This window comes from Bidens hawaiensis, unplaced genomic scaffold, assembly GCF_021521415.1.
Source record: "Bidens hawaiensis isolate Kalapana, Puna unplaced genomic scaffold, B.hawaiensis_p1.1 tig00017459_1, whole genome shotgun sequence".
Lineage (NCBI taxonomy): Eukaryota > Viridiplantae > Streptophyta > Magnoliopsida > Asterales > Asteraceae > Bidens > Bidens hawaiensis.
In genome coordinates, this window is record NW_027492641.1 from 222,088 (window position 1) to 245,950 (window position 23,863).

Below are 23,863 nucleotides of genomic sequence, written 5' to 3' on the forward strand. Positions count from 1 at the left end.
AGAAATGGTGTTAAAATGCTTATATTAGACAAAGACGGTAAAGTTACAAACAAAAGTACTAATGTGGTTTATAAGGAACTATTTAGTAGTTAAGAATTTTTCATTTTGAACTTTGGATTATCTATCAAATAATTGTATAAAGGATGTTAATTTTGTTGAAAGTTATGTTTGATAATCAATTTTTTTTACCGGTATTATTAACAACTAAATATCATGTACCCATTCCAACTATATGACAACCTATTTTATCATTTTATATTAATTGCGGTTTTTACATGATTTATAAATTTCCACACGTGTCGTACACTGGTCAATGGCCTAGTTAATTTTATAATTAAAGATTGGTTTGGGTTAGTTTGTGAATGAGGATGGTCTATACCCAACCTTTAAATGTATCTGACTAGTTTCAAGATAAATGGGATGGGCCTGGGTTAGCTGTTTGCATGCCGAGTGTGTTTGTTTTCATTAAGTTTGCTTTGAAAAGAAAAAAAAAGAATAATTACATTTGTTAACTTAAAAAAAACAAATAATGTATGTAATTATCTTTCCTTGACAATCCAACATAAAATTTGTTTAATACTCAGTCGAATTTTGTATTGTAAGCTATACGAGTGACAGTACCGTACTTGTATTGTGACAAAACGAAACATATTCCTACCGGTACCGATAACAATATTCTTTATCATAATTTCCGCAGTTGTATTTAACTATTCTCTCTTGACTTTCTGATATAATATTTCTTGAAAACAAAGTTATATTCAAAATAAAGTATTTTCTTGGTATCATAAGCCATATGAGTACCAACACTATTCCATGACGAACTGAGCCGATTCTGACCGAACAACATCGGTATTTGTTTTTATGGTTTTTCTATCAACGTAAAACGCTTGTCGATATTCTTTTGTGCACATCGCGACTTTACTTTTTAGATTTTATTAAAGAACAAAACTCATAATAATCAAATACCCGTCAAATACTCTAATGATATAACCAAATGGTACCGATATCGAACCGGGTACGGTATCAATTCGGGATCAACTCCCTTTCCGGTCCGACTTTCTTTCATTTCTCGATACCTAGGGTTTCATTCATAATCATATTCATATCCATAGATCCAATCCAACCATCAAATGGCCGGCAATGGAATGCACCAATACCATCACCCCCAATGGCCACCTGCCCCAGCTCCATCTCCTCCGGTGGTCCACCATTCTCCGATGTCATTATCCGGTGACGAGGTCCGGACGATCTTCGTTTCCGGTCTGCCGGAGGACGTCAAGGAGAGAGAATTGCATAACTTGATGAGATGGTTGCCTGGCTACGAAGCCTCACAGGTTAACTTCAAAGGCGAGGTTCCGATGGGCTTTGCTCTTTTCTCTGCCCCGCATTTCGCATTAGCCGCTAGAGACGCTCTTCAGGTTAACTATTTGCCTTATTATTATGATTGTTATAGATGAATTATGTGAATTGGTTGTTGTGTTTTTTGGTTTAGGATATGGTTTTCGATGCGGAGTCGAAGTCGGTCCTGCACACGGAAATGGCTAAGAAAAACCTGTTTGTGAAAAGGGGTAAGTTTTCTTTTAATCACTTTAGAGCATAAACTAAGTTCTAGACACATAGAAGAATATATGATCATGCTATTAGTATAACTAGAAGACTCATCACGTCACACCCCTATAGGGATCTTTATTGTTTCAGTTTAACCTATTGTAGAATAAAAGTCTCAATGGTCATCAAAATCCGCATTGTACCTCTCCATATTTGCTCCAGCCCTATAATTTTTTAGCTTTTATTCTGGCTAGTTTATATATCAGGTTGCTCGTTGAGTACTAATTTACAACTTTCTTTCCTGAGTTATTGTAAGAGCAAAGTTTTTCGGTTAGATGCTTAAGTTTTGACTTCTATTAGAGGCTTTGACTTATGATGGGAAAATCATTTATTTAATTGGTTTGTTGTAACTTGTAACAAATTTAAAGCTACTACTTATTTCAATATATTGATCCTCAATACCATACCTGTAAAACCTACATAGTTATTACTTGATTGAGATCTCCATAAACTCTAATCTCTTCTGGACTTGTTAAGGTTTAACTATGATAGAATCATCAAGCCTTGTCATGGAGATATGCACTTTATAACATCCACTACTACATTTCCCATGACTATATTGGTTATTTTCTAACTGTCTTATAATCTCAACAGTTTTTGTATCGCTCTTACTGTAATTCATGCATGTTCATAGTCTTATCTTTCCCCAAATTCCTATTTTCTGATTTTCCTTGCATTGTTACTAACTCATAGTTTTGTAGACACATGCTGTTGACTCCTACGACTTCACCTTAGTTGTTTCTTTTTCTCACATTTTAACTACCTATCTACTGTCATGGACTAGTGATATGAACTGGCTTGATAATAGGAAGAAAACGAACCGTAATTAGAAGAGACAAATAGAATGATCTATATTGAGAGATAGACCGAATCCTCCATGGTTTACTTTCGATTTCGAGAGGTAAAGCAACTCTCCGTTGACATAAACCAATATTCAAATAAAGCATACAATGAATTACAACCATAATTTCATATTTATAATCTGATAGATTTTAATCCTGATATTTGTAGGACAAGTAACCTTTTTAGGGTCTGTTCACGAATAACCGATTAAGCACACACTAAATAAAAACTTATCTTATAGTTAAATTAATTTTCTGTTTATTATAATCAATGGCTCCGGGGCATGTCTGAGCTATCTGTAGGTTAATTTAATTCTACACAATGGCAATTTAATACTGTGCTAGTTCGTATACCTTCATTTCCAATTCTAAATGCAGAACACCTGGGTTTGCTAATTAACATTTTATATAAGCTAATAAAGTTTTCTTTTTTTTTTCCCATAGAAATTTTGAATACTCCTTTTGCGAGATAATTACTACTGTAAAAACGCGTTATAAAGTGTCCGTTATGAAGTAATAAAAGTTGGTATTTAATCTGAGTTGGCCAGGGAAGTAAAGTATTCATTTGGTATGGGCGTGTTTTGTTTATTGGGGTTAAATGGTAATTTTTTTTCTTCAGTTTATTAAGCAATTTGCTCGTTCTCTAATTGTATAGGACTACAGTTAATATATTTCTCTTATAACATGGCTGTGTTGGCTTTTACTAAACTTCTGTTGATCTGCAGGAATAGTATCTGATCCAAATTCTTTTGATCCAAGTAAACGACTGCGAACAGGAGACTATACACACACTGGTTTCTCAAGTCCATCCCCTTTTCATCCTCCACCCGCACCTGTTTGGGGTCCACATGGGTTAGTTCATATCTGCGCCCAAGTCTTGTTTCATTTTTTTGAAAAAGATTTTGCTTAGGCCTTAGGCAATTGGTTCATTGTGCTGAAGTGGAATTTCTTTTTAAGCTGATTTTTATTTTTTTATGCCTAATAATCTTTACATACTTCGCATCAGGTATATGGCCCCACCTTCACCGTATGATCCTTATGGAGCCTATCCTATTTCCCAAGTACCTATGCCTCCTCCTCCTGCCACTCCTGTACCTGCACCTAGCAGTTATATGCCAGTTCAGGTGATAGTTGTATGCATTTGTTGGTTCTCTTGCATTCTTGATATTGATAAATGATAACATGTAATTTAGCTATGGGTCAGAACAGTCTCTTCAGGCTTTTGATTTTTTTGCTGATATTATTTGTTACATTACATGTGTCGTCCCAACTTCCAATCTTTTCATCATATTCACTAACTTTGTTCTTTTTTTTATGTTTGTTATATATTGTTATTTAGATCTCTATTAGTTGTTTCCATTTGTGATCGCATGACTATTCAGTCAGTTTTTATGCCTGTCTTTGATTTGTGTTGCATTGTTTACTTACTTTGTGTGAGAATTCATTTATTTTGTGCCTTGTAGTTGGTCTTAATGTTTTGTTTGCATCCATAGTACACTGGTACAGAACTTTCTTCTCATCTTAAGATTCAGCTGCATCTTTGTTGTGTGGAATAGTATGCATCCTGTTTTTGTACTAGTAATACAAAGCTGCTGGCTTGTTTTCATGTATTTGTACTACTAATAATTTAGTTGCGCTTTTTCTTCCAACATTTGTCTCACTTATTGTCTACCGGTGCTCACATATATATATATATATATATATATATATATATATATATATATATATATATATATATATATATATATATATGTTTTGATTTTCAGAACACAAAAGATAATCCTCCTTGCAATACCTTGTTTATCGGAAATCTTGGGGAAAATATAAATGAAGAAGAGCTAAGAGGACTCTTCAGCATGTAAGAAGTTTCTCTTGTAACTATTAAAACAAGGCTTTAAATCCTTTTGTTTATTTTTCTGAACATTTCCTCTTTTGCAGGCAGCCTGGTTTTAAGCAAATGAAGGTCTTGCGACAGGAAAGACACACCGTTTGCTTTATTGAGTTTGAGGTTAAATTTTGTTTCTCTTTGTTAGTTTATTTTCCAAGAAGCTCTGATTTGCTGATTACCTTTTTTTTGGTAACTCTATATTTCCACAGGATGTGAACAGTGCAACAAACGTACATCATAGCTTGCAGGGCGCTGTCATCCCTAGTTCTGGTTCCGTTGGCATGCGGATACAATATCCTTGTTTCTTTTTGTCTGTACTAATTGAATGTGTTATTGAGATTTGCCTTCTTTCAGATGCATTTTCTTTAACCTCAGAAAACATATTCAAAGAATCCGTTTGGGAAAAGGAAGGACGGTGGCTACCCTGGGTCAAATGGATCACCAGCAGCTATTACTTACCAGTAATTGGAAGGGGGGTACTCTGTTCTCCATGCTCTGACATAAGAACATACTACTACTAGTTCTCATATGGCTGCTGTGCATGCTTCCATTATATCTTAAAAGTCAGAGTTTTGCATTAGCATCACTTGCATGTATTTGGAGAGAGTTGGTTCATTGGTGTGAGCATATAATTTAGTCATATGATAGTGTACCCAAGACATGCATTAAGCATCATTTCAGAATGCTTTGTTAACTTATTTAGGGTGGATATGATTATGTTGTTGCATCAGTTTGTAGTATCATTTGCTTTTGTGCTCTCTATCCATTTAGCAGTTTTCATGTTTCCATTCATTTCATTACTGTTTTTTGTGTTCTGTGTGCATAAAAAGAAAGGGATAGCAAAGGGGCTCATTTCATGTCATTGGCATCTCATCTCATCTCATCTCATGTGTGAGTTTAGAGCGCATAAAATATTAAAAGGTTCAAGTGGTACATAACTACATAAAAGCAAGGCCATAATTTGGTCTGTTGCTGATATATAACAATCTAACTTAAGGCACTGTATCAGGGAACGTATGTTTGTGTATGCGAAGGAGGGATTAACTGCTTTCTGTTTCACGCAAGGTAAAGTTTGGTTACAGGTAGATCTGCTTGTAAAATGCAATGAGGAGGTTCTAGGTTCTGTAAGTGGATACTGTTATTTTGTATCATGGTTTGTTAATTTTAGCATGGATGATAGCAGTGCTCGTTGTCTTTGGTGGCAGCATAGCATACAGTGGAGCAGGTCAAATCCCATTTGAATTCGAATACCCGCCTGTACTTCTAGAAACTTGAACTGCCTGTTTGATATTATTTTAAACTGAGTGGCCTTGTGACCAGAAGTGCAAGAAAAAACAACATGCTTATGCAAGGACGGTCTGCGAAAACATATGATGATAAGTTTGTGGGTCTGTGATTTGTATTGTATTGTAGACATCAAAGTATGGATGTAAAGCACTCACTCAGTGGATGATAGGTACAACTAGACGTGCACAAATCGGGTTCAACTGGAAAACCCGAACCGGTTCGAAACCGGTTTTTTCACACCGGGTTGTAAAATGGAACTGGTTCCAATCAAGAACCGGTTCGGTTCCCGACCAGAACCGATGCCCAGATATGCTAACTTTTAAGAACCGGGTAGGGTATGAACCGGAACCGGTTTTTACGTAAAAACCGGTTCCACCGGTTTTTTTTGAAATTTAAATATTGTAGCCGTTAGGAACCGGTTTTTTAACTACAAATAGGTTATTTTCTTACTATAAATAGCAAGGTTTGCTTGAGTACTTGTTAAACCAATTCCAAAACTATAAAACACACTCCAAACCACAATTAACCTTAAACCGACAACAAATGGCAACTAATGATGACGTTGTTATGGTGATCAAAACAACAAGATGCCCCGATGTTTGGGTTCATTATGATTTGTGTCTCATGACCGACTCACATGAGTTGGCACGTTGCAAATATTGCTCGAAGTTTCTTAAAGCATCCACCGCATCCAAATGGTCCTTTAGGCAAATGCAAACCTCTAGAGACTCGGGAGTTAGTTTTATTCGCATAGATAACACCGTTGGAACTGACGTCGGATCTATTGTCTCAAAAAAACCGGTTCCAACGGCTATATTACCGTTGGAACCGGTTCCAACGGCTAATTGGTGTCTAAAAAACCGGTTCCAACGGCTATATTACCGTTGGAACCGGTTCCAACGGCTAGTTTGACTTTTGTTTGACCCTTCAAAAAAAACCCGTCGGAACCGGTTTTTCCAGGTACGAACCGAACCGGTTCCAATTAAGAACCGGGTTGGAACTGATACTGACATACAAATAGAAGAACCGGGTACGATTTTCGGGTACAAAAATACCCAAACCGGGTATTGTATCAACCGGGTTGGAACTGGAACCGGTTCCGGTTCAGTTCCACCAGTTAAGTTCCGGAACCGGTTTTTTTGTGCACGTCTAGGTACAACTGCGATATGATGATAAGATTGTTTTATTTGAAAAATACAATATCTTCTTTTCCAATCTATGTTTACATTTACAATCATACTAGAAAAGGCAGTTGGGATAATGTGAATGGAATATCTGTAAGGAGATGGTTGGTCCCATTCATACTCAAAAGTCAAAATGCAATCAATCGTTTCAGTATCATAAATGTTACATCCTTTTGTGGTTTTTTTTTCTTTTTTTTTTTTCGAACGACCAACTAAAATATGTATATATAAACAGAGTCCGGAGATCCAGTGATACACCCACTAAAACACCAACCCACCAAAAAAATACCAAAAACATTATACGAAACTACAAATGAAACCTCGTCCAATCTTCCCACGAAAATGTTAAGCTTTCTTGAGCGATTCTTAATCCAAAGAAAATTAAGAGATTTGATTTCCCCCACTACCCTTGCTAGTTGAATCGGCCTCCCCTTAAACACCAAATCCTTTCTCAACTTCCAAATACTCCACATAGTTATTAATGGTTCTTATTTATATAAATTTAATTAATTATAAGAATTTATCACGGGTGCATACTTGTAATTCATCGTTGGTCCACGTGTTTTCATATATTGGGGCCAAACGTGTTTTTAACCAATTTATGCTTCCTCCAATTGTATGAAAGTTGTTTAATAACTCTTCGTTTATTAATTTTGTCTTTGTGAAAGACATGGATAAGTCTTCAATTGTATGAAAGTTGTTCAACAACTCTTTGTTTATTAATAATTTTTTGTAAGACATGTGTATATGTCTTCAATTTAAAAAGTTGTCCAACCATTTTTATGTAAGACATGTGTATATGTCTCTAAATTTATGAAAGACATGAAGTCTTTATTTGTTTTCTTAGGTTTGCTAAGTTTCCAATTAGAAATCATTGAGCTTTGACAAGGATTAATCGAGTTTTGTTTTGAGAAATCAAATTTTTGTAAAAATGCTTAAGGAGAGATTATAATAAATACTTTTGAAGTAAATTAACAGTTATAAAATAAATCATACCTCCTCTTCTTATCAAGCTAAGTGAACCTTTTAAATTGAATTTTTCAAGTGACCAACCCAACCAATTTGTTCCCTACGGCCTCCTGCCTCAACGGTACTCTTATGGCTCCAGGGCTCCAGGTTTTGCAAAATTCTTAAAGATGAACTTGATGGATAATAAGAACTGATATATTTATTTCACAACTGTTCTTCCCAGGGGAAGAACTTCTTGGTACTTACATAATACTCTCCTTTAGCAAAAAGATTACTCACTAATACACATGATTTATCTTACAAGTAGAGAGAAAAGAAAGATAGGTAAGAATGGATAGCTGCTTCCATCTACGTAGCTTTTGACTAGTTGAATCGGCCTCCCCTAAACACCACATCCTTTCTCAATTTCCAAATACTCCACATATTTATTAATAGTTCTTATTTATATAAATTTAATTAATAATAATTTATCACGGGTGCATACTTGTAATTCATCGTTGGTCCACGTGTTTTCATATATTGGGCACAAACGTGTTTTTAACCAATTTATGCTTTTATAACTAACCTTAATAGTATGTTATCATTCGACCCTTAAACTTTAATAAATTATTTTTCCTTAAACGGTTTACATATCTACCCTTAAACCTTAATAGAGTTAGCATTTGGCCATGGAAGTTTAGTTATTTTTCTTAACAACTAATTTTTCTTTTATGTTTCTTTCATATGCTTAACTAATTATTGTTTAATTGTTTTTTCTACTAACTTTTTATAACTGAAGTTAACTTTTAATTTTAGACATGTTTACCAACTTGCTTATTTTTATCAATGATTAGGTTCAAGCCTATATGATCTGTTTTAACCAATTGATATACCATGTAACAAATAAATACTTAACTCAAACATCATAAGCAAATTAAACTTTTAATATTTAAATAACATCTATAAAAGAAAAGGAATGTTTATACGGAGTATTTTATTTAAAGTGTTTAGAGTATTTTCATCTCATTTTCTATAATTATGTGTGAGAAGTTTGTAAATTATAGGGTGAGGTTGTGAGTGATTGTGAGTGTAAATTATAGTATGAAGAGAGAAATGTACTGATTTTTTTTAAATTTGGGGAAACATTTTGAGAAACCTTGTTTCCCCTATTTATTTTTTAATATTTGTTGAATTGGTTGTGAGTAGAGGTGAGAAAAAACTGTAATGATAAAGGTATAAAAAATATTATTTACTTGAACATGAGAGAGAAATATAGTGTTTTTTAGTGTAATTATATAGATAGAAATGGGGAACGGGTTGAGAATGCTCTTAGTGAAGATACTAGAAATGACAAATATTACTTAATTAAACAGAAAAGAGAAATATAGTATTTTTTAGTATAATTATAGAGATATAAATGAGAAACGGGTTGAGAATACTCTTGGTGACGAAGATAATAGAAATAGAAATGAACGTAAACGTGGCAAGCAAAATCCTCCTTGATATTGGTACCGCACACGAAGACCGACCGTCAAACCGCGTTGATTTGTTTATATTTAATAATAATAAAGACACCACCCACACCCACTAACCACCATTCTCTGTCTGGTCGTCTCTTTTTTTTGACAAGAAAATTTCTATAAACACAGCCCAAAAAAAAAGGCAAAACCACCCACAAACACCAATTACATAAACGTAAACCGACACCACGAATCCCAAGACAGGGAATACTTATCAAACCTATTGGAAAACCAGAAAAAACTTAGGGATTTAATCTCACTAATTAAATCACCCACCCTAACAATTTTACGATCAAAAACACATTCATTCCTAGCTTTCCATATTCGCCAACAGCTGATGATAACAATACCTTGAAAAGCAGTTTTAGCATATCCTTTAAGCCCAACATAATTATGCACCTCCATCAGATCATCCATGGAGAAGGCAAAAACATTATTAATACCACACCATGACGCAATAGCTTGCCAAATAATCGACGCCACATAACAAGAAGTGAAAATATGCTCAACTGACTCGTCTCCAAACTCGCATAAAACACAAATCGAGCGGCCCACCGAAATCTTCCTATACGATAACGCGTCAACAGTCGGAATTTTACCCAAAACAGCTCTCCAAGCGAAAATATTACATCTAACCGGAACCCATCTACACCACCGAAACGACCCCGAGCCACGGAACCACTCTCGGCCCGAATAAGATTTTTAACAGTTCCGACAGAAAAACCACTAGACCCACCACCGACCCACCTCCAATAATCCTCTCCATCCGGAAACACCATCGGTGTAATAGAAGCTTCCATACTGCCAATTTCATCCAACACTATCGAATTCCTCTCACCATCTATCCAACTCCAATCAAACACCAAACCGTTCGGCCCTTTAATAACCCGATCCGAAACCAAACAATTTTTAAACCTTTCAACCTTAAAAGCATTACAATAAACATCCTTTAAGGGCACTGAAGTCATCCAAGGATCCAACCAAAATTGAATCGCACCCCCCGAACGAACTTCTCCCTTAAAAAAATTCCGAAAAGGAACATTTCCGACTGAAAGCTTATTCACCTGTTTAGCTATATTAGCCCACACCCCATTACCCAACCTACCAATTGGTAACCCACCCCACCCAACCGACGACCTATGAATAGCACAAATAACCCTCTTCCAAAGACCATTTTCACTCTTATACCTCCACAGCCACTTACTTATCAAAGCAACACTGGAAACACCAGTACTACAAATACCAAGTCCCCCTTCCTTTATCGGCACCGCAACTCTCTCCCACGCAACCCAATGAATTTTCTTAGACTCCACCGAGCCTCCCCAAAGAAACTTCTTATATAACGAATCGATCTTCTTAATAACCGCTTTAGGAACAACATAGAGTGACATATAATACACCGGTAAACTCGAAAGAACCGACTTAATAAGCGTAACCCTACCTCCAATCGATAAAGTTTTCACCTTCCAAGAATCCAACCTATTATGAATGATATCCACCACAGGATTCCAACTAACAATCCGATTCATATTCGCCCCAACTTTGAGCCCTAAATACTCAAACGGAAACTCACCTTTCCTACACCCAATAACGTTCGCCATGCACCCTATCTCATCATCCTCCACACCCACACCGAACAAAGACGATTTAGCCACGTTAATCTTCAACCCGGAACATAAATAAAAACACCTCAACATTCTAATAACACACTTAATATTATCAATAGACCACTCCCCCAAAATCATCGCATCGTCCGCATAAAACAAATGAGAAAGAACCGGCCCATTGTTAGGAAGTTTGATTCCACAAAATAAACCTTCATCGCACACCGCACGAATCATACACGAAAGCGCCTCCATAACAACGAGAAACAAAAAAGGAGAACTAGGATCACCTTGTCTCATTCCTTTAGAACATTTAAACTCGTAAGTCGGACTCCCATTGACCAACACCGCGGACCGAGCTGAAGAAAGAAGTCCTCTAACCCACTGACACCATCTATCCGGGAAATTCATTTGATGAAGAATAGAAATCACAAAATCCCAATTCACGTTATCATACGCTTTCTCAAAGTCTATTTTCAAGAAAAAACATTTCTTCTTCTTTAACTTACACCACGAAACAACTTCATTAATCACAAGCGGCCCATCTATAATAGACTTACCACGAATAAACGCCGACTGTTGATCCGAAATAACCGAGTCCAACACCACTTTCATCCTATTCGCCAACAGCTTGGAAATAACCTTAGCAATAACTCCCACCAAACTAATAGGCCGGTAGTCGTTTAATGACAAAGGATCCTTCTTCTTAGGAATCAACGTGATAAACGAAGAGTTACAACCTATATTGATCTTACCGTCCTCAAAAAAATCTGTAAAAACTGCATAAAAGTCTTCTTCAAACACTCCCCAAAACTTTTTAATAAAGAAAAAATTGAACCCATCCGGTCCCGGCGCTTTGTCACTTCCACATTCAAAAACTGCGGCTTTAATCTCCGAAGTTTTAAACCGCTCAACCAAAAACCCACTATCCTCTTCCGACAGCCTTAAACAATTAATACATCTCAAATGCGGTCTATTATCCAAATCTTCATGAAAACGCTCCCTAAAAAACCGAAAAACTTCTTTTTTAATTAACGACGCCTTAGTAACCCACACCCCATTAACATTCAACCCTGGAATCCCATTCGAGGCTTTGCGACAATTAACCATTGAATGAAAGAACTTAGTATTATCATGGGGTTCTAGTGTTTTAAATCTCTAGTGTTTTAAATCTAGAGATTCAACTCTGTCTGGTCGTCTCTAGTGTTTTAAATCTCTGTGGGTTCTTTTGTCTGCTGGAACCTAACAACCTGAGTTCCTTTACACAATGCCCATTCACCTCTCTTAACACACAAGATCAATACAAATGCATACACCAAGACTCATCTTATTACTTCTTCTACCATTCTTCTTCTATGTTGTCTCTGGGTTGACTTCTGATGGGTTAACCCTGTTATCACTCATGACTCACTGGACATCAATACCACCATCTCTTCATTCTACTTGGAATGCTTCAAACCCAACTCCATGTTCATGGGCTGGTGTTCACTGTAACCATAACCATCATGTCCACTCTCTCAACCTCTCATCTTACCTCATTTCTGGTCAAATACCCTCTGAGCTTGCAAACCTTAAACACCTTACATCTCTTGACTTAAGCTACAATAATCTTGCTGGAACCATACCACAAGTATAGGTAACCTTGCATTCTTAACACAGATATATTTTTACAGCAATAAGCTTACTGGAACCATACCACATAGTCTAGGCAACTTGACTAATCTTGAGGCACTTGATTTCTCAGTAAACCAACTCACGGGTACTGTACCAGAAAGTTTATGGAAGCTGCAAAGTCTTAGATATTTAAGTTTTTATAATAATTCTCTTCGTGGTTCGATACCCTTCTTTAATAGTCCTTATTTGGATACCATTTATCTCAATTCAAATCAGTTTAGTGGCTCTGTTCCATCAAGCATAGGTAGTTTAAGTAACCTGGTTGAACTGCGGCTGGACAACAATCGGTTTTCGGGTTCTGTACCGTCGTCGATTGGGAACTGTAGTATGCTGCAGACGCTCATACTCGGTAACAATCGCTTCACCGGTGAGTTGCCTGATACAATTATTAATCTTGCTGAGCTTACTGATTTAGATGTTCAGAACAATACTTTACAAGGTAGCATTCAGTTTGGTAGTGGTGGTAATTGTATGAATTTGGAGTATTTGGATCTGTCGTTTAACCGGTTTAGTGGCGGTCTCCCTCGTGAACTGGGAAACTGCAGTAGCTTAACTCAAGTTGCTGCGGTTAACTGTGGGTTAAGTGGCTCTATTCCTTCTTCTCTGGGGAAACTTACTGCACTCGACACTCTTCACCTTTCTAGAGATCGTTTTACTGGAACAATACCGGCCGAGCTTGGCAACTGCCAATCGTTGGTTGAGTTAGAACTCCAGGCGAACCAACTGGAGGGCGGTATCCCAAACGAGCTCGGTATGCTAAGTGAATTGCAAGTACTTCAGGCGTTTGATAACCGTCTGACAGGAGACGTCCCTTTGGGAATCTGGAGGATTAAGGGCCTTAAGACGGTTAACATATACAACAATAATCTTTCAGGGGAGCTGCCAAATGAGGTGGCTGAATTGAAACAGTTAACGGAGATTACATTGTACAACAACCGCTTCACTGGAGATATACCTCAGGGACTGGGATTCAGTAGTAGTTTGACTGTAATCGATTTCACTAATAACTCGTTCACTGGGAAAATACCGCCAAATCTATGCTTTCGAAAGCAGCTTCAAAGGCTTCTTTTGGGTTATAATCGTTTACAAGGAAGTGTGCCTTCTGATGTTGGAAGCTGTTCTAGTCTTTCAAGGTTAATTTTACAACATAATAACCTCACCGGAGTTCTTCCCGAGTTTATGGAGAACCCGAACAATCTTAGGAGCAATTTGTTTAGTGGAGAAATTCCAGCTAGCTTTGGAAAGCTGACGAATATAACAGAAATTGACCTCTCGGTCAATAAACTCAATGGCCATATACCTCTGGAGTTGGGAAATCTTGTGCAGATTGAAGCTCTGAATATTTCTTATAATGAACTTGAAGGTCCTTTGCCACCTCAGCTAGGCAATTGTACCAGGTTGTTGGAATTCGATGCAAATCACAACTCGCTAAGTGGATCGATCCCAGACACATATGGGAAATTGACTCGGTTGTCAACTTTAAGTCTGAGTGACAAATCATTTCTCTGGGGAAATTCCACTTTTTATTTCTCGACTCCAAGATTTAATAGATCTCCAGTTAGGCGGGAATGTATTAGGTGGACGTATCCCCTCGTCGATAGTAGAGCTTCATAGTCTGAACACGTTGAATCTTAGTAGCAACAAACTAATCGGTGGCATTCCATCAAATTTTAAGAAGATGGTAATGCTGGAGCATTTGGATGTTTCACACAACAATCTGACCGGGAGTTTAGTATCACTTGGTGACACCCCTGGAATGGTCACCTTAAATGTTTCTTTTAATCATTTCACAGGCCCAATACCAGCAACCTTGTTGAAAATCGCCAACTCGTCATCCTTCCTGGGGAATGCAGGTCTTTGTGTCGATTGTGGGTTGAATTGCGGTTTCAAACCGTGTGTTGTTCGATCATCGCGGAGTCTGAACAAACAGCAATGTATAATGATAGTAGTTGGATCGTGTCTGTTTGTGATGCTCGTGCTCCTAGTACTCTATCTGGTAGTGGTCTGTCACAGAAAACAAAAACAGGATTTGGACATGCTTGCTGAAGTGGGCTGTTCGTCGTTGCTCATAAAAGCGTTGGAAGCTACTGAGAATTTGAACGAGAAGTATATTATTGGGAAAGGGGCTCATGGTACGGTGTACAAGGCTTTCTTGGGTCACGGGAGGGTTTATGCTGTAAAGAAGCTTGGTTTTGGAGGGGGGCAAACAAGTATGAAACGAGAAGTTGAGACGGCTGGGAAGGTGAGACACAGGAATCTGGTGACGATAGAAGACGTGCTGATAAAGAAAGATTATGGTTTGATCTTGTATAAGTATATGGAAAAAGGTAGCCTGCATGATGTTTTGTATGAAAAAGATCCACCATTAACCTTAAGTTGGAACGTTCGGTACAATATAGCTTTAGGTACTGCCCAGGGCTTGGCGTATCTCCATTTTGACTGTGATCCTGTTATCGTGCATCGAGATATCAAACCCATGAATATTCTTTTGGATGGTGATATGGAAGCTCATATCTCGGACTTTGGCATTGCCAAGCTTCTAGATGAGTCTGGTGCTGCAGGAACAACCAACACACTTATGGGCACAATAGGTTACATTGCTCCAGGTAAACAAACTTATACAGTTATATATATATACTTGTTGTGTTTAGTTTTTCAAATGTAAAAAAAGTGTCTCTGTCTTCTAACTTATTCTTTGATGGTGGTGCAGAAAATGCATTCACAAGGTCCGCAAGCAGGGAGTTGGATGTTTATAGCTATGGGGTTGTGTTGCTTGAGCTTATAACAAGAAAGAAGGGTGTTGGACGTAATGTCATGGGTTAGATCAAGAGAGCAAGAAATTGAGACGATTATAGACGAAGGGCTTTTAGATGAAGTTGAAGAAGATAAGACGGTGAGGGAACGAGTGAGAAAAGTGATGTTGGTGGCCTTGAGATGTACAGAATGGGAACTGGCCAGAAGACCAACGATGAGAGAGGTGGTGAAGTGTCTTCAAGACTCGGTTTAAAAGCGCAGCAAATCTCAGTGACACGGAGGGAAGATTTTCTATAGTTGGTGGTACTTTGTAGGTAGGTCAAATGGTTCATACTAAACTAAATTAGTAATGTTTAACAGGTTTTTGGCCTGATATAATATTAAGGTCATTACTTTGTTGCTTTGTTAATCAGTTGACTTGATACTATTCTAGTGATAATGCAGATTTTTATTTTTATTTTGAGATTACTGGACATAAAAATCAACTTCAACCAATCAGTCATTTAGCTGTTACGCTTCGTTTTAGCTATTTATCACCCGACGTGTTTGAAACAAAAAACCATTGTAACTGGGACTTGGACTATGGTTCAGCGTATGTTTGATAATCGTTTGATATAATCGTTTGAGTTACTAATAACGAATGCACCTTCTTTTCCACGCTATAACAGTCCTATTGTATTTATATTTTCAAGTGAAGAAATAGTCAAATAAAGACAACGTGTGTATGAAGAAGATATTTACAAAGTCAACATTCAATCTTTTTCACCAAAATATCTATTTATAAAGTCAACATTCTACAAATATCAAGTCAAATCACTTTGTTTCAGTTATAATCATATATACAAATATACAATACAGTTGAGGAGTTGGAAAAGAATCAGATTTTCCTTCTGAAGCTAGTCCGTCCGCAACATAAAAGTTAATCACCAAATATGCAACACAAATTTACGCATCATGCCAGGTCATGCTCATGTTCATGCTATTTCTCATCATCAACAATACAGGAAATACCAACGCGAACGAGACACCTAGAGAGATAGGAATAGGTGTGATTCTTGATCTGGAATCCTGCGTTGGGAAAGTAAGCAAAATTTGCATTCAGATGGCGATCCACGATTTCTATCAAACGCACAGCAACTACAAAACCAAAATCTTCCCTCACTTTGTTGATTCCAAATATGACCGAGTCAAAGCTGCTTCTGCAGGTTGGTCAATGGTCAATCTACCTTACCTGTATATAGAAACTAAAATATTCAGAGTTTTGTTGTTTTGTTTTGCAGCTATACAGCTTATAAAAGATGTTAAAGTAATGGCGATTATCGGACCCCAAAGATCCTCACAAGCAGATTTTGTTGTGGACAATGGCAACAAAACTAAGGTTCCGATACTCACTCTGGCCACCACCCCTTCTCTCTCCCATAAGGAGAATCCCTACTTCATCAGAGTGTCACTCGCCTCCTCCTCACAAGCTCAACCATAGCAGCACTCATCAACTCTTTCCCTTGGCGGGAGGTGGTGTTTGTTTACCAAGAGGGTGACTTTGGTACCGGCTTGATTCCTTCTTTGTCTGAGGCCTTGCGAAATGTTAATGTCCAGATCAAACGCCCAATTGTCATATCTCCCTTTGCTTTGGATGACGCCATTTCTGGCTACCTTGACAACATTAAAACAAATCAAACACGGGTCGTTGTGGTTCATTTGTTACCAGAGATGGCTTCTCGCTTTTTCAAGAAAGTAAAAGAAGCAGGAATGATGCAAGAAGGATATGCATGGATCGTCACTGATGTTGTCACCAATCTTTTGCATACCGTTAATATGGATTTGATGCAGGGAGTGGTGGGTGTAAAACCCAATATTCAAACATCTGCTCGCCTCAGGAAATTCGAAAAGAGATTTAAAGGAAACAACCCAACGCAAGAGATTGATGTATACGGGCTATGGTCATACGATGCCATCTGTGCATTAGCAATGGCAGTGGAGAGAGTTGGGAATGCTACTACTTTCCAATTCCAATCCCAACAGCCTGAGCCGGTAACTGACCTAGACGCCATTGGAGCATCCGCACTAGGACAAAGGCTACTAACAGAGATCAACAGGACAAAGTTTACAGGGTTGAGTGGCGAGTTCTCTCTTGTTGATGGACAGTTACCATCTGATTCGGGCTACCAAATAGTGAACATAGTTGGCAAGGAGGATAAGCCCATTTACTTGTGGACTCGGGGTAATAAGATTTTCAATGAAAACGCTATCAAATGGCCCGGTGGCAGCAGCCAGTCTCCTCTAGGCTGGGAGATCCCAGCTACAAATGATAGCAGGTTAAAAGTTGGGTATCCAGCAATAGGTGGGTTCCGTGAGTTTATTTACAAAGACATCGGCTCAGAACCAAAGGGTTTCTGCGTTGATGTTTTCCACGCAGTGATGGGAAAAGTAAAAGGACTACCACATCCTCTATCTTATGATTATATTCCATATCCTATCCAAACAAATATAGCATCAGGAAGCTACAAGAGTCTTGTTGCCCGGCTTTATGACAAGGTACATCGTTTAATTGCTTGTAATGGTAGAATTTTTGTTATGTAGGAGTAACTAATTTGGGTATCAATGAGACAGGAGTTTGATGTTGTTATTGGAGACGTGACCATTCGGGCGGACAGGTCCAACTATGTGGACTTCACATTGCCATATACAGAGTCTGGAGTCTCAATGGTTGTCCCAATCAAAAAGGATGAAAGGAAGAATGCATGGATATTCATGAGACCCTTGGAGAAGCAGCTATGGTTCACAACATGTGGTTTCTTCATCTATACTGGAATTGTGGTTTGGGTCCTCGAGCATCGGGTAAACAAAGAATTCCGGGGCCGCCCATATAAGCAAGTAGGGATGATCTTTTGGTTTTCTTTCTCAACCCTTGTTTTTGCACACAGTAAGTACTTAAACTAATTAGCTTGTTTTCTTGCTTGTTAAATAATAACAAGAATGAATGTTGGTTGCAGAGGAGAAGATGATAAGCAACCTATCACGATTTGTGGTGATTGTGTGGGTATTTGTGGTTCCGGTGTTGCAATCAAGCTACACAGCAAGCTTAACATCCATACTGACAGTAGAGCAGCTTCAACCAGACTTCACGGATATCCATGATCTGATGAGAAAAGGAGACAATGTAGGCTACAAAGAGGGGTCTTTCGTTAAACAGATGTTGATGGACATGGGTTTTCAAGATAACAAGTTAAAAGGTTATGACAGCTTGGAAAACTATGATAAAGCCCTTTCAAATGGATCAGTTTCTGCCATTTTTGATGAACTTCCTTATCTAAAGTTGTTTCTGTCTAAACCTAAATACTGTAACAAGTACATAATGGTCGGTCCAACCTATAAAACAGCAAGCATTGGCTTTGTGACTCTCATTTCCCTCTGTTTCAACCAATTCTTCAGTATAACACATGTATCTAACCGCTTGCATTACATACAGGCATTTCAAAAAGGGTCTCCACTGCTACCACTTGTTTCAAAAGCTCTGTTACAAGTCACGGAGAGTGAACTAAGCAATATTACGAAACGTTGGTTGGAACAGGAAGGAGATTGCAGTGAGCAAGATTCGGGTTCTGGTTCTAGGTCTGGTAGGCTGTCGCTGGAAAGCTTTTTGGGGCTTTTTTACATTGCTGGAGCATTATCAACTTCTGCTCTTATCATTTATCTCATCATATTCTTGTACGAGAATAAACAAACGCTACTGTCGGAAATTCCAATTAGTGAAAAGTTCTCTACAATTGCAACAACCTTCCAACAGGAAAAACAGCAGGAATCAAAGCAAGCAGCAAATGCCCCAATTAATAATAACGTTGACGATGATGATGTAATTGAAAATAGCATTACCAACCCTCCGCCAAGTCCAGAAAGCCATCAAGTGTCTAATGATGAAGCTCAGTCACATGATGTGGTAGAAACTAGAAATTAGAATTATTACATACAAGCTGATACTTGATAACTAATATTGATCAATGAACTTGAAATGTATGTATATATATATATGTAGGTATATGTTGTTTAAACCATAGTTATCAAAGGCGCTAGGCGCATAGAGGCATAGGCCTCGATTGAGGCCTAGGCGCGAGGCGCAAAAAAAGTGAGGGCCGAAGACAACAAAAGCGCACTTAAATAAAAAATATATAAATATATTATGTATTAGAAAAATAATACTATTCTTCATATATAATAAACAAAGGCTATTAGTACCAAAAAGCTCTAAAAGAGTCGAGAATCAAATGTAATTCCAAAACTTGAATAACAAATTGTTCATAGTAAAGTACCAAAACATAAAAACCAAAAGGTCAAAAAGTAATAAATAGTAAATGTTCAAATGACTATTGTTCTTGATCATTCATCAATGCCAGTAGAGTCACATTCAAGAAGCGAGGGCCTAGGAGCCTGGCCTGGAAAATGGGCCTAGGAGCAGGAAGCGAGGGCTTTTAATAACTATGGTTTAAACGCGTACCTGGAGATATCCGAATCAACGTGAGATATCACATGAGAGAAACTATGGAAACAATATCAGTAGCCTAAGATGGCTCTTGCAGGTGTGTTGAATAGATAGATATAAAGAGATGAGAGTGCTATGTGTAATGTATATTGTCAGATGTGTGTGTTGTGAGATAATTCTCAAAGGAGGCCCAACCCTCCTTATATAAGAAAGGGTATGGGCTACAGTTGGGCCTAATGGGCCGAGTCATGTCTATGCCTAAGCCCAAATAATATATATCCCGGCCTTACATCCGTCAACGATAAACCCGGACTGGTCATCCGTTAAATAGTAGTCCGGACCCGACATCCGTCATCATATGTATGTACGTATGATTAGACATTTCTTTCATTCGAGTACACATTTTCAAAAGTACTATTTCTCAAGAATTTCCAAAACTATTCCTCATTATTCTCCAGCAACATCCTTAAAGCCATTTACATGTAGTTAAAACATTAATTTTGTTCCTTAAAACTTAAAGACCATAAATACATCTATTTGAATGATTCTAGGACAATGGCACCTTCAACTTGCACTTAAATAATTACACGGTGAACCCATAATTATTTGATAAATGTTTGTAACTTACACAAATTCGTCGTGCTTTGTTACTAATAACGAATGCGCCTTCTTTTCCACGCAATAATAGTCCTATTGTATTTTTGTTTTCTAGTGAAGAAATATTCAAATAAAAAAAACGTGTGAAGTGAAGATGTTTGCTAAGTCAACATTCCATCTTCTCCACACAGTTTAATTCCAGTATCTTTTTTGTACTTATAAAGTCAAAGTCAATATTCTACAAAGATAAGTCTTGTCACTTTGTTTTAGTTATAACCATATATACAATACAGTAGAGGTATTGGATTGAAAAGAATCAGACTTTCCTTTTAAAGCTACTACTCACACAACCAAAAAGACAGCCACCAAATATGCAACACAAACATCATCATCATGTCATGGTCATGCTTGTGTTCATGCTCCTTCTGATCATCAGCAATACAGGGAATACCAACGCCAATGGCACGACTAAAGAGATAGGAATAGGTGTGATTCTTGATTTGGAATCCAGCGTCGGGAAGGTGAGCAAAATTTGCATTCAGATGGCGATCCACGATTTCTATCAAACGCACAGCAACTACAAAACCAAAATCGTCCCTCACTTTGTTGATTCTAAAAACGACAGAGTCAAAGCTGCTTCTGCAGGTTGGTCGCTCTCTTTACCTTAGCTAGTAAATAGCAATTAAGATATTCAAAGTTTGGTTGGGTTGTTTTGCAGCTATACAACTTATAAAAGATGTTAAAGTAATGGCGATTATCGGACCTCAAAGATCCTCAGAAGCAGATTTTGTAGTTGACATTGGCAACAAAGCTAAGGTTCCGATACTCACTCTGGCCACCACCTCTTCTCTCTCCCCTAATGAGAATCCATACTTGATCAGATTATCACAAAACTCATCCTCGCAAGCCCGACCCATAGCAGCACTTATAAACTCTTTTCCTTGGCGAGAGGTGGTGTTTGTTTACCAAGAGGGTGATTTCGGTGCCGGCTTGATTCCCTCTTTGTCCGAGGCCTTGCGAAATGTCAGTGTCCAAATCAAACACCCAGTTGCCATATCTCGTTTTGCTTCGGACGACGTCATTTCTGGCCACCTCACCAACATTAAAACAAATCAAACACGGGTCATTGTGGTCCATTTGTTACCTAAGATGGCTTCTTGCTTTTTCAGTAAAGTAAAAGAAGCAGGAATGATGCAAGATGGATATGCATGGATTGTCACTGATGTTGTCACCAATCTTTTGCATACCGTTGATACGGATTCGATGCAGGGAGTGGTGGGCGTAAAACCCTATATTCCACCATCCACTAGCCTCAAGAAATTCGAAAAGAAATTTAAAGAAAACAACCCAACGCAAGAGATTGATGTATACGGGCTATGGTCATACGATGCCACTTTCGCATTAGCTATGGCAGTGGAGAGAATTGGGAATGCTACTACTTTCCAGCAGCCTGAGCCTGAGCCTGTAACTGATCTAGATGTCATTGGAACCTCTAGACTAGGACCAAGACTATTCACAGAGATCAAAAGGATAAAATTTAAAGGGTTGAGTGGCGAGTTCTCTCTTGTTGATAGACAGTTACATGGTTACAAAATAGTGAACATAGTTGGCAAGGAAGATAAGTTGATTTACTTGTGGACTAATGGTACTAAGATTTCCAATGAAACAGCTATCAAATGGCCGGGTGGCAGCAGCAACCGCCCTCTAGGCTGGGAGATCCCTGCCAAGTTAAAAGTTGGGTATCCAAAAATAGATGGGTTCGAAAAGTTTATTCAACAAAACCCCGATTTAAATGTGAATGAACCAAAGGGCTTTTGTGTTGATGTTTTCAAGGCAGTGATGGAAAAGGTAGAACTACCATATTCTCTATCCTATGATTATCGTCCATTTGATATCGAAAAAAATAACCTATCAAGAAACTACAAGGATCTTGTTGAGCAAATATATTACAAGGTGCGTACATCACTTACATAATTTGCTACTAGAAGTTTTGAAAAGGTAACTAACAAATTTGGATATGAATGAAGCAGAGCTTTGATGTAGTGATTGGAGACGTGACAATCCGGGCGGACAGGTCCATCAATGTGGACTTCGCATTGCCATATACAGAGTCTGGAGTCTCAATGGTTGTCCCAATCAAAAAGGATGAAAGGAAGAATGCATGGATATTCATGAGACCCTTGGAGAAGCAGCTATGGTTCACAACATGTGGTTTCTTCATCTATACTGGAATTGTGGTTTGGATCCTCGAGCATCGGGTAAACAAAGAATTCCGGGGCCGCCCATATAAGCAAGTGGGGATGATCTTTTGGTTTTCTTTCTCAACCCTTGTTTTTGCACACAGTAAGTACTTAACTAGACCGCTTGCTTGCTTGTTAAATAATAATAACAAGAGTAAATGGCTGAATGAATGTTGGTTGCAGAGGAGAAGATGATAAGCAACCTATCTCGATTTGTGGTGATTGTGTGGGTATTTGTGGTTCTGGTGTTTCAATCAAGCTACACAGCAAGCTTGACATCCATACTGACAGTAGAGCAGCTTCAGCCAGACTTCACGGATATCCATGATCTGATAAGAAAAGGAGACAATGTTGGCTACAAAGAGGGGTCTTTCGTTAAACAGATGTTGAAGGACATGGGTTTTCAAGAAAACAAGTTAATAGGTTACGGCTTGAACGAGTATGATGCTGCCCTTTCAAGTGGAAACGTTTCTGCCATTTTTGATGAACTTCCTTATCTAAAGCTGTTTCTGTCCGAATACTGTAACAAGTACATAATGGTCGGTTCAACCTACAAAACAGCAGGCTTTGGTTTCGTAACTCCCATCTCTCTCTGTTTGAACCAATTTTTCATTATAACACACGTATCTAATCGCTTACATTACATACAGGCATTTACAAAAGGGTCTCCGCTGCTACCACTTGTTTCAAAAGCACTTTTAGAAGTCATGGAGAAAGATTTAAGCAATATTACGGAACATTGGTTGGGACAAAAAGGAGATTGCAGTGAGCAAGATGTGGGTTCTACTTCTAGGTCTGGTAGGCTGTCGCTGGAAAGCTTTTTGGGGCTTTTTTACATTGCTGGAGCATCATCAACTTCTGCTCTTATCATTTATCTCATCATATTCTTGTACGAGAATAAACAAACACTACTGTCGGACGTTCCAATTCGTGAAAAGCTCTCTGCAATTGCAACAACCTTCCAACAAGAAAAACAGCAGGAATCAAAGCAAGCAGCAAATGCCCCAAATAATGATAATGTTGACGACGACGATGATGTCCTGGTAATTGAAAATAGCCTCACCAATCCTCCGCCAACTCCACAAAACCATCACGCTTCTGACGATGAAGCTGAGGCTCATGAAGCGATAGAAACTAGAACTTAGAATTATTACATAGATAAACCGATACTTGATGACTAATATCGACCGATGAACTTGAAATGCATGTATGTATGTAACTATGTATGTATGATTAAACA

General features: G+C 38.0%; 2 protein-coding genes and 2 pseudogenes across 6 annotated transcripts; all 4 read left to right on the top strand.

Annotated features, from left to right (window-relative positions):
• The first annotated feature begins 1,042 nt into the window (after positions 1–1,042).
• On the top strand, positions 1,043–5,368 carry LOC143553950 (uncharacterized). 2 transcript variants are annotated; one of them, XM_077043834.1, is made up of 8 exons: positions 1,043–1,418; positions 1,493–1,568; positions 3,176–3,302; positions 3,457–3,574; positions 4,217–4,308; positions 4,389–4,458; positions 4,548–4,630; positions 4,719–5,368. In XM_077043834.1, exons 1-8 carry the CDS (start codon positions 1,131–1,133, stop codon positions 4,801–4,803), a joined length of 939 nt encoding a protein of 312 aa, XP_076899949.1. In that variant the 5' UTR covers positions 1,043–1,130; the 3' UTR covers positions 4,804–5,368. The 2 variants fall into 2 exon arrangements, with proteins under 2 accessions (XP_076899949.1, XP_076899948.1); XM_077043833.1 differs by having other exon boundaries at positions 4,548–5,368.
• Positions 5,369–12,149: 6,781 nt separating this feature from the next.
• LOC143553951 (uncharacterized) lies at positions 12,150–15,569 on the top strand (annotated as a pseudogene). Its single transcript, XR_013138919.1, has 2 exons — positions 12,150–15,161; positions 15,266–15,569. The product of XR_013138919.1 is annotated as an uncharacterized LOC143553951 (transcript).
• Positions 15,570–16,273: 704 nt separating this feature from the next.
• On the top strand, positions 16,274–19,336 carry LOC143553953 (glutamate receptor 2.8-like; annotated as a pseudogene). Its single transcript, XR_013138920.1, has 5 exons — positions 16,274–16,514; positions 16,590–17,844; positions 17,920–18,232; positions 18,303–18,703; positions 18,779–19,336. The product of XR_013138920.1 is annotated as a glutamate receptor 2.8-like (transcript).
• A 1,259-nt stretch (positions 19,337–20,595) lies between these two features.
• On the top strand, positions 20,596–23,863 carry LOC143553952 (glutamate receptor 2.8-like). 2 transcript variants are annotated; one of them, XM_077043837.1, is made up of 5 exons: positions 20,596–21,028; positions 21,102–22,336; positions 22,414–22,726; positions 22,807–23,198; positions 23,274–23,863. In XM_077043837.1, exons 1-5 carry the CDS (start codon positions 20,755–20,757, stop codon positions 23,766–23,768), a joined length of 2,709 nt encoding a protein of 902 aa, XP_076899952.1. In that variant the 5' UTR covers positions 20,596–20,754; the 3' UTR covers positions 23,769–23,863. The 2 variants fall into 2 exon arrangements, with proteins under 2 accessions (XP_076899952.1, XP_076899951.1); XM_077043836.1 differs by having other exon boundaries at positions 22,807–23,863.

Excerpts from the sequence above, each read along its gene's own strand:
- LOC143553950 (XM_077043833.1), top strand. The coding sequence starts at position 1,131 with ATGGCCGGCAATGGAATGCACCAATACCATCACCCCCAATGGCCACCT. Across the intron at positions 3,303-3,456 it reads CCTGTTTGGGGTCCACATGG|GTATATGGCCCCACCTTCAC; the intron begins GTTAGTTCATAT and ends ACTTCGCATCAG. Across the intron at positions 4,309-4,388 it reads CTAAGAGGACTCTTCAGCAT|GCAGCCTGGTTTTAAGCAAA; the intron begins GTAAGAAGTTTC and ends CCTCTTTTGCAG.
- LOC143553952 (XM_077043836.1), top strand. The coding sequence starts at position 20,755 with ATGCAACACAAACATCATCATCATGTCATGGTCATGCTTGTGTTCATG. Across the intron at positions 21,029-21,101 it reads AGTCAAAGCTGCTTCTGCAG|CTATACAACTTATAAAAGAT; the intron begins GTTGGTCGCTCT and ends GTTGTTTTGCAG. Across the intron at positions 22,727-22,806 it reads AACCCTTGTTTTTGCACACA|AGGAGAAGATGATAAGCAAC; the intron begins GTAAGTACTTAA and ends TGTTGGTTGCAG.